Here is a 16852-nt window from a genome sequence, read left to right as displayed (position 1 = left end):
ATTGGTGTGATTTGCCTTGCGTTACGTATACAAAGTTATCTCCAAACCAGATTATATAAAGTTATCTACACTATTGAATTTGAATTAGTTTGAAAATCAAATAATAAGTAGACTTTAGTTTGCTGAAGCTTGATTGTCTGCTGATTATGCTGATGAGATTATGTAGCTTGAGAACCTGGCATGAGTTGTTGACTTCTTTGAATGTTTCGTATCCTTTACGACAAACATATCCTACTCTCTAAATATAAATGGGGCGGCCCCAAAATACAAAACAAGAAAACCTTTAAGAAAATTTGGGCCAAAGCAAGAAAAAGTGTTTGATTTTAGGGCCTGAAGGACAACATCAATTTTTAGGCTTTTGTTTAATTATATGCCCATTTGACATGTTAAAACACAAAAGAAGAAAGCCTTTACAACAAAAGAAAATTTGGGCCGAAGCAAGAAATAAATGGGTTTGTTTTTAGGGCCTCAAGGACGACACAAATTTTTAGGCTTTTGTTTAATTGCATGCCCATTTGACATGTTCTTTCTGTTAAACAAGTAGCAAGGCTAAAACTAAAGGGCCAAACATGGGCTAGTTTAATTTCATTGCAAGTTATTTGGTGCTGGAAATTGGATTTCCAACCCACACTTGCATCATGATGAAACACAAGATTCCATCCATTTTTGTTTTTGTTTTTGTGGTGATAAATGAAGACTGGATGAATCAGTGGAATCTCTTTCAGCTTGTGCCGTTTTTTTTTTTTTTTTACTTTTATAGCCCGGTGAGTCTCTTACGTAAGTTGTTAACTTACCATGGATATCTCAAGAAGCATTTAGGTTTTGGAAGATGTTAAAGTATCTGACAGTCGGATTGTTTCTAAGCAAGAAACAAAGCGTACGTTCAAGAGCATTTGGTAAGATGTTTGGGATTGGGAGTGAGTAAAAAGCCAGCAAAACGTTCAACTGAATAATTGTAGAACTCCTCCTTATGTTCCTGCCAACCTAACTTACATAGATAACAATAAAAACAATGTTTCATTCATGCATCGTGGGTTTTCCCAATTTTAATGCTTCACTTAGTTCGACTATTATTTCTAATTACTATGATTTTCATTTTATATACTTTTTAACAATTTTATTGAAAATTTATTTCCTTACTTTGCACCTCATCCTCTTCTCCGATTCCATGGCAAAAAAACAGCTTTCGCATATATTTATAGAATATTCTTTTTCATTAGTATTGTTTTTTCATTTTTTGGGAAGGTGGCGGATGCGGTGTTGTAATGAGTTTGCGTCATGGAAATAACTTTAGAAACGCGGCGCAGCCACTACTGGAATTGGGAATCCCATTCCTTCTATTTCTTATTAGTAATAATTTTTTGCCCAAGTTAATTAGCAACCAACCAAGAGAATCTATCCAAATTTGATGTAAACCCGGAATAAAATAATCGTTCCACTCCAGTCCAGTAAACCAAACAATTGTTCGATGTTGAAGAGACTTGAAGCCAGCCCGCTGCAGGTGTACATTCCCTACTTAAATTAATTTCTTTGCTGCAAACATCGCAGTGTCATACTATCCGGCTTGATTACCTTTCTCCTAGCTAGACATTGCAAAGGAATTGGTGAAAATCTTTTGCTTCCAAAGCATGCAGGAAGCTTTTAATCATGCAACAACAGTAGGCAATAGTCTATTAATTTAGTGTTTCACTGTGGGGAGGCAGATAGTCCCTGAATTCTAATGATACAGAGCTGAGCAATCATGAAATTAGATTGCAAAAGTGAAGATGTTGGGAGAGAAATAGTAGCAATCAAAATGTATTAATGACTTTTAAAAAGTTCAATAAATAGCAAGAAAGGCAATACCATGATTTCTTCATAAATTAATTATAAATAGCATTAAAATTAGAAGACTGAAGAGGCCAAAATCATCCAACTTTTCAAAAAGAAAAATAATAATATAGCTAATATCTATGATATATCAGCAAGACTAAATGAATAATTAAAACGGGTCTGAACCCGTACCCGGATCAGCATTCAAGTCCAAACCCATATTCTCCTCCTCGTTCTTCTTCTTCTTCTTACAGCCGTTTACTTCAACGTTCGATCCCAAATTTAGCCACTCCGCCCTTTCCAGCTCAGTTAAGTTGGGCACGTCGCCCTTAACGTTACCCTTCCTGAAATAATTTATCGCCACGTGTATACGCCTGAGGATCGCGTAGAATTCCTCCACCTCCTCCTCAGTCACGGTCGTCTCCTTTCCGCTATCGTCCTCTCTCGACCTCTTCTGGGACCCTCCCAAAACGGCATCGTTCACCTCCGACTTTCGCTTCTCCCCCTCCATCTTTTTTCCGTTTCACACTCTCACCGTCCAGCTAAGAAGTCCTCACCCCCTTTCTCGGTTTTTCAGTTTGCCAAAACAGAAGGCAATATTAATTATATAGGGAAAGGGTGGATGTTGACCGCAACATGCTTGGAGAAGATTTTTATGACGTGGCGAGATCTGAATGGGGGTGATAGATTTTTTTTCAAGGGAGAGGCCGTGGGGGGACGTCATGGTAATAGGCCGGTGACATCAGGTGTGTGGCGACATGTGAGTACAGTTAAGCTTTGGAGACGTAAAAGGCCGGTGAAATTGATGAATTTTTTTATTAAAAATAAATAATTAAAAATTAAAGTTAAAATTAATAAATTTCATGATATAAATTAAACATGTAAAATTAAAATTTTTTAAATATATTTATTAAATAAATATTTTTAATAAAAATAATGATAAAATTTTTATTATTAAATAGATATCAATTAAATTTAAATTATAAATAATATTTTTATATATTATTAATTTTATTAAAATTTTTATTTACTCATTTTTTTAAAAACTTAATGATGTTATTTATGAAATTTTATATAAATTTTATTCTTTGGAAAGAGCGAGCCTAAAGGCGGTCCAAACAATGGCTTGGTGAGTCGTGCAATTAAGGACGGCAAAGCAAGGTTGGGAGTAAATTTGCATGAGAATATAGTTATATATATACTTAGAGAAGTTGAAAAGAAGATAAATTATATAAGGGTAAATTATTCTTTTAAGATAAAAGGAATTATACGATGTCCAATAAAGGCCAAAATCGGCGGTGCCTAAATTTGATGTTTGTTTTTGAATTTGAGAATACAAATTTAGAAACGACAAATGCGTGCCAAGGTGTAAAGGAGGAAGTTGAATGTTCTGCTTTTGCTAGATATTGTAAAAGCTTTTCCCATGCGTAACAATAATATATTCTTGTTGAAAAAAAAAAGAGCAAAAAGGAGGAACAACATTAATTATAGGGAAACTAAGAAGACGACCTTTACTAGGAATGTTAACCTTCCTCGGACTTCAAAATTTCAATCTTAAGAATATTTAAGTTCCTTCAAGATAGCGTCTATTTCACAAAGTATCATTAATGTGATCTTTTCCTAGGAATATGCTTTTGGCATTGTGTTCTGCGGGGCAAAATTCTATTGGTAATCTTGCATTAATCAAGTTTATTACGCTCTGTTGTACTTAACCCAATCAATGGGTTCGTGATCATTACTAGCTTGCACTGAAAATCACATGTACAAAAGGGCTTTACTAGTAAAAAATATGAGTTCAAGCATAGTTCAACTTAAAGCCCAAGAGGTGCACTTCAGGCTTAAGATACAACTCCTTCAATTGATATATGCAGCCCATATTAACTAGTGGGCAAGTCTGAAGATCCTAGTGCTCCATGTTTCCTTCTATAAATAGATGTAATAAGTGTTCAAAGTAGTATACAGTTCTAATATATATAACTAAAGTATTATAGTTGGTGTTTAATATTAAGGATCCTCACATGACGTCAAGCTGGTAATCTGATTTTTATAGAAACATGTCTTTATTGATCACGTGCAATAGTGAGTAATCTAAATGGGACCAAAAACTGAAAGTCCTGTTGGGAAACGAAGATGCTGAGGTTGCAATGGAACCAATTCGTAGCACACGGTTGCTCACAGCTGTGCCCTCCTCAACTGGGAGGATCCTTTCTGACGTAGATAAATGATCAAGTGTTGACCTAACCTGATGAATCATGACAATACTTTACGGATTCATTTTGAAGAACCGGGTGAGTTCTTGTCAGCTAGCCCAGTTTAACACTTTATTTCATCTATATTGGTACTGCCCACATTTCGAGGCCGCTGACGATTAAGATTCGAAAGGAAACCATGAAAAATCTATGAATTGTTTAGCGATATATGGTTCGTTTTTTACTTTCCTTCTTGTGGTGACAAGTGAATTGCAGTCACGTATTTGAGTCTTCAATAATCAGTGAATTCGAATCCCCTTGGATAAAATTATAGGAAAAATACATGAGATCAGTATTAGGTTTAGATGGCTTAATAAAAATACATGATCATTAAGGGAAATAATAAAAATAGTTTGCTCTGGCATGATAGTTGGCAGCGTCTTGGGTTTTTTTATGACTAAATATGATTCAAAGAAGTCAAATAATGAATTAAGCATTTCCTGGTAGTTAAATGCAAAACAATAATGGCATGCCATCAATTAGCATATTCCCTCAGGAGTCAGGACCGAGTCAAGAAACGCTGGAAGTTAAATGCAAAACAGTGGCATGCCAATCCATAGCTTGGAGCATTAGCATTAGGAAGGAGATGAAATAATCTGGCTACCATAAAATTACAAAGTAATCAGATATCAGGTTGAGATTGGCTCCATGGATATGGTTAAAAGCCATTGGCAATTATATTTGATTATATGGTTTTTATAAGTTTTACGTACCAAACCATTATTTCATTGCATGCCAAGTTGGTCAGTGGCCATACCTTCTACCTCTCTTGCGAATTTGGTAGCATTAATTTGGGAGCTCTTACATCTGTTTACAAAATACTTAGGACATTTTTCCTCATGGAAATGCAGGAGGAATTAGTGTGCATAATACGAAGAAGATTTTTGTCATCGACTAGTCCACCTTATCAGTACTGGAAATTCTTAACTAAGTAGTTTGCAACTCATGCAAAGTACGGATCGTTTTTTTATTTTATTTAAATATTAATAAAAATATAAATTAATATTATTTAATCATTTACATGTTTAAAATATATATATAATATAAATAATATAATTAAGATATCAAGTTATAATAAAAAATAGATTTTAGATAAAAAAATTAATAAAATTTAAAATGTACAATAAATAATATTGGAGAAAAAAAAATCTAAAAAAATAAAAGAGATATAAATCAAATTGAATTTCAATTTATCTCAATTTTTTATAAATAAAATGAGTGTTATAACTTTGATGAGGAGAAAATATAAAAAATTATGAACAATAAAAAGTAATAATTAACAGGCCATTTATATTATATAATATGATACCTTGTTATTTGGTTGCTATTAATTATCAAATTACTGCTCAATTTGTAGAAAAATGACATTGATATAAAGGTAAATATTTATAAAAAAAAAGTCTTTAATCCTTAGCTCTTATCTTAAATAATTGAATTTTTAGTTCTTCTTGCGAATCATCCAACAAAACACAAATCAATTGATTATTTTACAAACATATAAATGATATTGTTACAAATTATAATTTTTCTGAAACAAAAAAAATGATGGATGATTGTGACTACGAGTCAAACAATAAAATTTTTTTTTGACGCCTTTTATTGTTATTTTAGATAAGAGATGAAAACAATACAATGATAAAGAAATAAAAAAAATAAAACTTGTCTTTTAAATTCAAATTAATAAAAGATAAATCTAATTAATTTTAGTGGAGATATGTATTTAAAATTTATAATGCATATATATCTTAAACTTTGGCTAAATTTTAAAAAAAATCTAAATTTGATATTTTTGAATTCAAAATTTTCAAATTTTCATAGATTTTCGTTTTGAATTTAAATAATTTATTAAATGTAATATTTTATAAATCAATTTTAAAGGATAATATATCTATGAAAAATTTAAATTTAAAAAGATATATGTTTAGATTATTAAAAAATCTTAAAAAATAATATATCTAAATTAGATTTTATTACTAACAATTTAAAAATTATCTATTAAGATATATATTTTGGATAACTAAATAATATATAAGAAGTGATCATTCATTTAAATTTAAAAAGTTTTGGATAATTAAATAAAATTTTAAATCTATATTTTTTATAAATAGCCTAAAATTAAGAAATATTTTATGTGTTAGATAAATTTTAAAAATTTTCTTATGTGTTGAAAAAAATTTCTCCCATTTAAACATCAGATAAGCAATTTTTAACTCATGATTTTCTTGTTCGTAAGTTAGATCATCATCTAACCTTAATATAGTTTCCATACTATGAAGGTAGGATTTAAAGTTGTGTCACAATTAAGGATGTAATTCATTGACTTCGAATAGAAATGATATTAAATTTAAGTTCAAGCTCTATTTAAAATTTTAGATTTGAAACTTAGTTTGAATTCAATCGAATTTGATTTTTTAAATTTAAGTTCGACTCAAGATAAAAATTAAACTATTCAAACTCGTTCGATTAAACTCGATTAATATATAAAAATAAATTTGATTATTATGTTTGACAAAAACTTAATTATTTGTATTTGAATTTGAATTCGAGCTCGAGTTTGAGATATTTTATTAAATAAAAATAATTAAAATATATTAAAATATAAAAATTTAATTAAACTTACAAATTATTCCAATTATATATAAAAATATTTAAATTTTATGTTTGACAAAATTTTAATTATTTGTATTTAAATTCGAACTCGAATTCGAGTTTGAGATATTTTATTAAATAAAAATAATTAAAACATATTAAAATATAAAAATTTAATTAAGCTTATAGGTTACTCCAATTATGTATAAAAATATTTAAATTTAACTTAATTAATAAATTAAATTATTCAAATTTAACTAAATAATAACATAATCAAATTCAAATTTTATTCAAATGTAATTCGAATAACTCGAGAGTTTTAAATATCTTTTACAACCTAATCACAACTCACAATTGGTTATGGAATAACTGTTCATTCTCTTTTTTACTTGGCATTCTTAAAAGGGCTTCTTCCCCTTTCTTTTTCCATGACAAAGGTAGTAAAAGTTAAACTTTCGGGGTACTTGTTGGGACTTGGGAGTTTAAGCACTTAAGGTGCGGCTGAAGCCCCCAAGAATCAAAATAATTTAAGTCTGAGATCTTCCTGTTAAAATATTTGGTCACTCAGGATTTCTGAAAACTGAATCTGGAGCTGAACAAACTAGGATTCATGAATTGCATTGGATTCTAGCTGATCCAACTTCTGTTATCAATTATCTACTAGTACCTGATAAGAGATGATGATACAAATTTTCCGTACCAGAAAAAGAATGAGATAATACCCGAGGACGTGTCGAAGATACTAAAATCATCCCACTCATGCATATCCAATGGCTTCGCTTTCTTCGTTCAGTCTTTAAATAGTCCTTTTACTCTCTTTGCTTTACTCACTCATTCACTCTGCTTCTTTTAAGGAATGTTGTCCCTAAATTCATTCCTTTCATTGAGTTCCCTCTACTTCTTTCTTGTTTTAGTATCATGTTTCACCGGAGGGTATTCATCTTCCTCCTCTGTCCGCACTAAGATTGGCAAAGGCTACCGTTTGATCTCCATTGAAAAGATCCCTGATGGTGGCTTTCTGGGTCACCTTCAGGTTAAGCAAAAGAACAAAATTTATGGTCCTGATATTCCTCTCCTGCAACTCTATATCAAGTGAGTAAAAATCAGTAAAGTCCATTGTTAATGTTTGCTTGTTTTGCAAGTACATTCCTCTTAATGTTTGCTCTCTGTTAAACCAACTGTTTCTTAATCAAAATTTGTTCCTTTTCTTTTACAGGCATGAGACTCAAGACCGTTTGAGAGTACACATAACAGATGCCAAGAAGCAGAGATGGGAAGTTCCATACAATCTTTTACCAAGAGAGCAACCAGCTGCATCAAAACAAACTACTAGGAGAACAAGAAAGCACTCTATAACAGTCTCAGAGCTTGCTGGGTCTGAGCTCATATTCAGCTACACAACTGACCCTTTTAGCTTTGCAGTGAAAAGGAAATCAAATGGACAGACCCTTTTCAATTCCAGCTCGGGTGGCTCAGATTCATTTGGAGAAATGATGTTTAAAGACCAGTACTTGGAGATTTCCACTCAGTTGCCTAAAGATGCTTCACTGTATGGACTTGGGGAGAACACTCAACCGCATGGAATCAAGCTGTATCCAAATGACCCTTACACATTGTACACAACCGATAAGTCGCCTGCTAATCTAAACACTGGATTGTACGGGTCCCACCCTGTTTATATGGACTTAAGGAATGTGGGCGGTGAGCCTTTTGCACATGCTGTTCTCTTGTTGAACAGCAATGGCATGGATGTGTTTTACACAGGGAATTCATTAACGTATAAGATTATTGGTGGTGTTTTTGATTTTTATTTCTTTGCTGGACCCACCCCCCTTGCCGTTGTTGATCAATACACCTCTCTTATCGGCAGGCCTGCTCCCATGCCTTACTGGTCTCTAGGTATGCCTTCCATTCTCCCAGTTTTATTTTTCTTTCTTCTGTTTTTCTGGCATTGAGTTTATGCTTTGTTCTTCGCCCTGGGTATTGTCTTGGGTTTAATTTGTTACTAAATGGGATCCTTTAAGGAAATTGGCGGAATTAGATGCCTCTGCAGTCCTAGCTACAATGTGACAGAGGACTGAAGCTAAATCCAATTGAATTGACTAATAAAATATTTGTGATATGACTATATTCTTCATTTTTTTATTAAAAGGTTAGATTTTGGTGATAGATGTTGCATTAATAAACCATATGCTGCGTAATTTGGAATCATAATAGGCAATCTTACATTGTATGATTATATAGTAAATGATGTAATGAGGAGGGACAGGCAAGATCTAGGGAAATTAGTGCCATCTGATTGTGTCTTTTAGGGCAATGTAGGTTGCTGATACGATCTCTTAATCAGCTGGAGGCATGATTATATCTGCTATTTGTCTAATATATGGAGATATCAAAATGCTGTGATAATTACTTTTGTCTAATATATGGAAATATCAAAATGCTGTGATAATTACTTAGTAGCCCCTAACTTGATGCTAACCATAGATAGGTGCACCCTCTAGCATTTGTTACATATGGTTCAAAGCTTTGGTTAGACTCCTTAGCCTGTGAGGTATCTAAAATAAACTAGTGTGTGCTGCCCTTCATGTTAAATCACCTTTTGTGTCGGTAGATATATGATCAAAATTAAAAACTAGTACTTCTGCTCCTATTCCCTCAGCAAAGGCATCATGTATAACAGATCTAATTGCACAATAAATAGTTGCTTGGGCATGTCCTATGACACAGCTTACAAGTGATAAATATCTCATCATCCAATTGACTAATGTGTTCGCAAGTGATAAATATCTCATCATCGATTTGACTAATGTGATCGTACTTTTGCACTAGCATGTGCAGTTGCTGTCATGGATTGTAGGTAGCACGGTAACATATTTACTTGAGTTATGGGAAAATCCGTGCAGTTGTGTAATTTAGATGTCGCTAGAAATTTCCTGGATTTTTATACCATTACAATCTTTTTGCTGCAAAATTTCATCCCAATACTGATATGGGCCTGTTTCCTCATTTTTTGTGAAAAAATGGAACCATGTTAAAAAGAGGAGAGCAACAAAAACAATTGGTCATTAGATTTTCTTTTTCTTCTATTAAGTGAAGGTTGCACTATCAGTGGCTTTAGAGCTAGTCTGACTAACTCAAGTATTTTCTTCTGCTGTACTGATGCTAAATCTGTTCATTTAACAGGAGAGTGCTTGAATGTCTTCTTTTTTTTCTTTTCACATTTCTTTTTCAGTATCTTACCGTGAGCAGTTGAGATGAATATAATAAATTCATATTTTTGGTTTGTATAAATTTGGTGTACAGGGTTTCACCAATGTAAATGGGGTTACCATAATCTCTCTGTAGTTGAAGATGTCGTTGAGAACTACAAGAAAGCTAAGATCCCACTTGACGTGATCTGGAATGATGCTGATCATATGGACTACCATAAGGACTTCACCCTCAACCCCATCAACTTCCCTCGTCCAAAGCTTCTTGCATTCCTGGACAAAATACATAGCATAGGCATGAAATACATTGTCATTAATGATCCTGGAATTGGTGTTAATTCCAGTTATGGTGTATACCAAAGAGCCATTGCCAATGACGTATTTATCAAGCATGAAGGTGAGCCCTACTTGGCCCAAGTGTGGCCTGGAGCTGTTAATTTCCCAGACTTCCTCAACCCTAAAACTGTTGCATGGTGGGGTGATGAAATTCGACGCTTTCATGAACTTGTCCCTATTGATGGGCTTTGGATTGATATGAATGAAGCTGCAAATTTCTGCAGTGGGAAGTGCACGATTCCAAAAGGAAAGCAGTGTCCAAATGTGACTGGACCTGGTTGGATCTGTTGCTTGGACTGCAAGAACATAACAAAGACAAGATGGGATGATCCACCATACAACATAAATGCTTCAGGGTTGCAGGTACCACTAGGGTTCAAAACTATTGCAAGTAGCGCAGTTCACTACAATGGTGTTTTAGAGTATGATGCTCATAGTCTTTATGGCTTTTCTCAATCCATAGCAACTTACAAGGCTCTTTTAGGGCTTGAGGGCAAACGACCATTTATATTGTCACGCTCGACTTATGTTGGTTCAGGAAAATATGTTGCTCATTGGACAGGTGATACTAAGGCTATTTGGGAAGATTTGAAGTATTCAATAACTACTGTGCTGAATTTTGGTTTATTTGGGGTTCCAATGGTTGGTGCCGATATATGTGGCTTCTTTTCTGCTCCAACAGATCCAACGGAAGAGTTGTGTAACCGTTGGATTGAAGTAGGTGCGTTTTACCCTTTTGCTAGGAATCATGCAGATTACTTCTCGCCAAGACAGGAGCTGTATCAGTGGAAGTCTGTAATCAAATCTGCTCAAAATGCCCTAGGTATGAGGTATAAACTTCTTCCTTACCTCTATACCCTGAACTATTTGGCTCATAAGAGTGGAGCACCAATAGCCAGGCCACTTTTCTTCGCATTTCCTGCTTACAAGGAGTGCTATGGGCTGAGCACCCAATTCTTGGTTGGAAACAGTCTTATGGTGTCTCCAGTGCTTGAGCAGGGGAAAACAAAAGTTAAAGCACTCTTCCCCCCAGGTTCTTGGTATAATGTCTTTGATATGAAACAAACCATTGTTTCAAAGGGACAGTATTTTACGCTAGATGCACCTTTGCATGTGGTTAATGTATATTTGTATCAGAATACCATATTACCAATGCAGCAGGGTGGAATGATCTCCAAGGAAGCTAGAATGACACCATTCACTCTTATAGTGACTTTCCCTGCTGGGGCTAGCGAAGCACAAGCCAAAGGAAACCTTTATCTTGACAATGACGAACTTCCAGAAATGAAACTTGGAAACGGGTTTTCAACGTATGTAGAATTATATGCAACCGTGAACAAGGGATCTGTGAAGATTTGGTCTAAAGTTGAGGAGGGCAAGTTTGCTTTAGACAAAGGTTGGATAATTGAGAAGGTAACTGTGCTGGGATTGAGTGGAAGCGGAGACACGCCTGCTCTCGAAATTAATGGAAGTCCTGTAGGCCCTGCTGCTTTGAACATAGAATTGAGCTCCCTGGAACAGAAGCATCTGCAAGATCTTGAAGATGGACAAAGCAAGAAGAAGTTTTTGATGGTTGAGGTTACAGGTTTGGATTTACCTGTAGGAAAGAACTTCGCCATGTCTTGGAAAATGGGGTACAAGGATGACGCCTGATTAAATCTCCATTGCATGCTTAGAGGTTGTTCATTGACATTGTTGTTCAAAATTGAGGTTTCCTATATTATTTAGTGTGTTAATTTAAATTGCAGTTTCTTCCTTTCTCCGCTTTGAAGAGATCAACTCACTCTCCCCTTTGACTCCGACCACCCTCAATCCCAAAATTTTTTTGAAAAAATTCAATATTAATCAACTTAATATTTTACTTTTTTACTTCTTTTTATATGATCTTATACTTTCAAGTTAAACTCCTGGCAAAGAAAATAGCCCGTTAAGCCAAACCAAAATTCATGTATGAGTCCATTTAGTATAAAGATATCCACAACCTTTTTCAACCGATTAATTGGAACTGATTCTTGTTAAGAGATAATTAATCGGCCCCGTAATAATCCTTATCATCATCATTTCCACAGCCATCCTAATTATCTCTTATTATTATTAATTTATTATTATGCAGAAGTTTTTTTAAAAAATAAAACATTTTATAAGAATTAAAAATTTAAATTTTTATCTTTTAAAATATTAGTCTGCTAAATACTACCAAAATTAAAATATATAGTAGTAGAATTACTATTTTAATATGCTACAGATAAAACACAAGACAGCACTGAGATCTTTGTCCTACGTCGCCACCAACCGCAACTCCATACTTGCCCCAAAAAAAAAAAGTTTCTGTCCATTGGATATTTGTCATCACGTGACCTCACCCTTCCACTAGTGTGACAGTCTTAAATTAAATTCATGTTGATGATGGTGATGGTAACTCGCATGCATCATGCATGCATGTATGTTGACTGAAAACTTAAAAAAGGCGGGGGGAGGAGTGGTTCGGGGTTAGTTTATGGAGCAGGCCAAGTGAGAGATGAGTGGGCCGAGAGAGGGTAGCTTAGGTTTCCCGCCAAAGGAGCTGACGTGGAGCTAACCGCCTACTCTTTCCCGCCAAAACCGCTAAATTTTCGGTCTACTTCAAAACATCATCAATCGACGCGAATGGAGGACCAGCGTCGGCCAGATGATGATAAGGATTATTACGGGGCCTTTCTTCAATGCAATTTTAGGAGGTGTACTGTTCGCCTGCAATTGCAAGGAAAGTGCATATTTGCAGTAACTTTGTCTCCTTTCTCTACTTTTAAAATTTTTTTTTTCCGACACTTTTTTTTTTTATAGAATTGAAGGGCCGTTGCCGTCATGCCCAAAATGATCACGTGGATCTGAGGCCTTTGCCTATTACTTGACAATTTGTTTATTTATATAATATAAAAAAATAAAAATTTGTATTTTATTAACATAAAAAATACGAAATATTTGATATTAATAATAATATTTTATATTAATGATAAATAAATTATAATACATAATTTTTAAATAAATATAAAAATAAAAAATATACCTTTCAATTTTTGTACATGTCCATAGGTTAGCGAAATTTGCGTTAGATAATAAAGAACCTAGATGCTGGATAGATGAATGTCCATAGTTTTATAAAAACCTTTGTTACAAACGATTGTCTCAGTTTATGAAGAATGAAGTTTTAGCACGTGTTTTAAAAAAAATAATGAAATGAAGTGTAAGCAAATATTATTTGACAATCATCATAAAAATTCTCTTGTACCGAACAAAAATAGAAATAAATCTCTCAAAATTTTGATAATTAAGAAAAATAACAATTTGATTTGATTATGGAATAATCTCATTTTATTATATTGATTGCAAAAATACGGAGATTTTCTACAATAATCTAAAAAAAGGTCAAAAATGAAATTAAGAAAAAGAAAAAGTTAAAACGAACGAATCCTAGAATATAATTTGGGGAGAAAGACTCGTCACTTGTTTTGAGTGGCAACATTGTAAGTTACTAGAGTTCTAGACCCAAATATTACGAGAATCCAGCGATAGGCTAAGAGTCCTTCCCTATACGTCGCCGACTCGCGGCGCTTCGTTTACGATATAAAGCTGCGGATATCACACACTCTATCCCCAGCAGCTGACTTCCACCGTGTAATGAACGCGCTATGTTCCCGCCGAACCCAAGGCGACAAAGTTGAAGCCACCGTCGATTGGAGCGTCGAAACAATTGCGAGTGAATGTACGTTGAAAACCTCCTACCAATAAAAAATGACTTTGAGCAGTGAAACATAATATGCATGTCATGGAAATATAGGTGAAAAGGTCTGGTTATGCATGATGGATGTGCATGACAGCTCATTTTCATTTTCAACAATTTCCATAAATAAATATGATTTAAACTTTTTTTATTATTTATAAAATTCGCCTAAAAGAGAGATAGTGTTAGAGGGAGATAAATCAGAGCCGTAGATTTGTAATTCTTTATTATTATTTTTTTCTATTTTTTGACCTGCTATATGTAGCTGTTCTAAGACGAATGTTTTGGCTTTGGTTTCTCTGAGAAGGGGAGAAGGCAGAGTGCGTTATTTTGGTTCTCTGGTGGAGGCTCTTGTTGCGCTTTCGAAGAGTAAGGGAGAGTGACTAGTGGATTTATGTCGGCTGAGTTTGATTTGGCTTTGATTGGGGCTCAGTTGCAGCTCTGGCTTTCATCTTCTACAATTGTTTTTTCTCACTTGTCCACCACTGCTTTGTTGGCTGTTTCTTGTATGATTCTCTGCTACTCCAGGCAGCGACTGTGTCTTACGTTCCTTACTGTTTCGATGCGTTTGAGACCCCAAAGGTATGTCAACAAATAAACCCTGCCTTTTGATTTAAAACCCATGTTTTAGTTCTTTTTTTCATTTCTGTTTTTGATCTGAATCCGGTGTTTTTTGTGATTATTTTGGGTGTTTTTGGTATGTTGATATCCGTTTGTTTTTCATTTTATTTGCAGGACTTGTTCTGGAGTAGATTTTTTTGGGGGTTTTTACATAAAACAACGACTTTTCTATTTCTTCTTGTTTCTAATAGGGGCTCATACTTGATGTTGCTTTGATGGTCTAAGATTTTGTTTTCTTTTTTGTCCCTTGATTTTGTTTACATCTTTGTCCACAACTTTCCGGGTAGTTTAGAGGGGATTTTGGCGAGTTTTAACCAGTTTTGCTGCCAAAAATGCCAGAGCCTCGAAAACAATCCATGAATCTCAATAAATCCTGCACAAAGTCCAAGAAAATCCAACCAATCTTGAGTGAAGAAGAAACCCAAATGACTAGAAAAGTTCGTGTTATCCTTCATGATCCTTATGCTACTGATTCATCTTCAAGTGAAGATGAATCTGAGAGAACTGTTGCTAGAAAGGCCCCAAGGGGCAAGCGTGTTGTTCGTGAAATTAAAGTTCCTGTTTTTGGTTTGGCTCCTAAGTCAAACCCTCTTGAATCTGAGACATCTTCTCAAGACAGTAACTCTAAAACCCCTTCTCGTAGGAAAAACGTTTTGAGGAAAACCCTTGAAGGCAATGATCTGGTGGCTAAGGCCAAAAAACCTGTTGGTGTTCGTCGACGGAAATGGGGCAAATGGGCTGCTGAAATCAGGCACCCACTGAAGAAAACCAGGATTTGGTTGGGAACTTACGACACCCTTGAAGAAGCAGCCAAGGCTTATGATGCCAAAAAGCTCGAATTTGAGGCTTTGGCTGTTGCTGCCTCTGCTTCCTCTGATAAAACCAATGACATAGCATGTTCTGCTGCTTCTTCTAACAACAACTCTATTCCTTCTACATCTGAAGAGTCTGAGAGCCTTTTATCACATACTTGGTCATCATCAGTGCTTGAACCGGATTCTTCTGCATCTGTTTTTTCAGTCTCCAATAACAATGGTGATTGTGAGGATGCCAACAAAGAAGGGTTTGATGCAAACTTTGCCAATTTAACAATACCCGATTTCTGTTTCATTGATGATCCATTGCTGTCTGGTTCAGTTGGACTAGAACTTAACTTTGATGCAGAGCCTGCTGATTATCTGTTCGTCAATGATTTTGGGATGATGTTGAAGGACTATTGCAGCATTGAAGACCTCAGTATTTGTGGGATCGAAGCCGATGAGCCAAGTGAGCTACCTGATTGTGATTTCAGCATTGACGGCTTTCATTTTGGCGAAGAAGTAGCCTCCCTCAACATTGCCTGCTCATAAGTTTTGCAGTTAGGAATTAGTAGTATAAATATAATATTATAAAGCCTCATTATTTAAAGCTTTTGATTAATATCGAAGGTAGAACAGATCTCAGGGACTTTCCAAGTGACTTCTTGGGTTAGTGCTTTTTGTGAGTGGGTTTAATTTATTTGTTTGCTGAGTTAAAAGAGTAATGAGCCCTCTTCATCTGGGGGATGAAAAATCCTTTGGTTTTTCTTGTGCTACAGAGCCGTCCAAGGGATTCGGCTGTCTGAGAAAAGTGCCTTGATCTGTTGAAGAATTTTGATAGTCTTTTTCTTTTCTCATCCTCTGATATTTAAGATACTATATTTGGAATGAAATTTTATTTGACATAATTTGCATCAAAGTTGATTGATTGTTGTGCTTACTTTAGCTGAAGCAATTCGATTAATCGATTAGCCATAGACTTTGGTGAATCTGCCTGCTGAATAAGCGATTGACTAGTACTATATATTCTCAGGTCAATTCTATTATTTTCAAAAGAGGGGGGGGGGGGGGAGTGTTGGGGAATCTTCTGGTTGGAATTGAAAATTACATATACCTAATGCTTTGATTCCAAGGGAACGGCTGATTTTCGATCACTACTTTTCGTTTCTTATTCTCTTTTAAACGTAGGAATGGAAAGTATCGGAAGTACCAGTCGTGGAGGGGCAAAGCTGATTTTTTCCTTTATTGTTTTTTCTTTTCTTTGCCCTTTTGCCAAGCAAAGCATATTTGAAAATAGAGGCTGAAAATGATGTTATCTTACTCACTAGGACTCTACTTTTAGCCTTAGCCGGACCGCACTTTTTATCTTCCATGAAGCTTCTGAGTTTGGTGGACACGTCATCTATGTCTCTTTGTTATATTTATTCGATTTTGCCTAGACATATTGATAGTAACATCAATGTCTTGCTTTTGCCT

The 16852-nt window shown here is 34.6% G+C and overlaps 3 protein-coding genes across 3 annotated transcripts; 2 read left to right on the top strand and 1 right to left on the bottom strand.

Annotated features, from left to right (window-relative positions):
* Window positions 1–1850: 1850 nt before the first annotated feature.
* On the bottom strand, window positions 1851–2397 carry LOC111288643 (protein NIM1-INTERACTING 2-like). Its single transcript, XM_022879610.2, has one exon. It carries the CDS (start codon window positions 2321–2323, stop codon window positions 1982–1984), a length of 342 nt encoding a protein of 113 aa, XP_022735345.1. The 5' UTR covers window positions 2324–2397; the 3' UTR covers window positions 1851–1981.
* Window positions 2398–7400: 5003 nt separating this feature from the next.
* On the top strand, window positions 7401–11995 carry LOC111288000 (alpha-xylosidase 1-like). The gene is made up of 3 exons (XM_022878737.2): window positions 7401–7742; window positions 7867–8549; window positions 9957–11995. The coding sequence occupies exons 1-3, from the start codon at window positions 7507–7509 to the stop codon at window positions 11849–11851; spliced, it is 2814 nt and encodes a 937-aa protein (XP_022734472.2). The 5' UTR covers window positions 7401–7506; the 3' UTR covers window positions 11852–11995.
* Window positions 11996–13737: 1742 nt separating this feature from the next.
* Window positions 13738–16295, top strand: LOC111288594 (ethylene-responsive transcription factor ERF118-like). Its single transcript, XM_022879539.2, has 3 exons — window positions 13738–13940; window positions 14266–14540; window positions 14694–16295. Exon 3 carries the CDS (start codon window positions 14912–14914, stop codon window positions 15926–15928), a length of 1017 nt encoding a protein of 338 aa, XP_022735274.1. The 5' UTR covers window positions 13738–13940; window positions 14266–14540; window positions 14694–14911; the 3' UTR covers window positions 15929–16295.
* The last annotated feature ends 557 nt before the right edge of the window (window positions 16296–16852 follow it).

This window comes from Durio zibethinus, chromosome 4 (assembly GCF_047325235.1).
Source record: "Durio zibethinus cultivar Kanyao isolate XHJ-2024 chromosome 4, ASM4732523v1, whole genome shotgun sequence".
In the NCBI taxonomy this organism is placed as follows: domain Eukaryota; kingdom Viridiplantae; phylum Streptophyta; class Magnoliopsida; order Malvales; family Malvaceae; genus Durio; species Durio zibethinus.
Note: the sequence above shows the minus strand (reverse complement) of the source record. Positions and strands in the feature narration are given on the sequence as shown.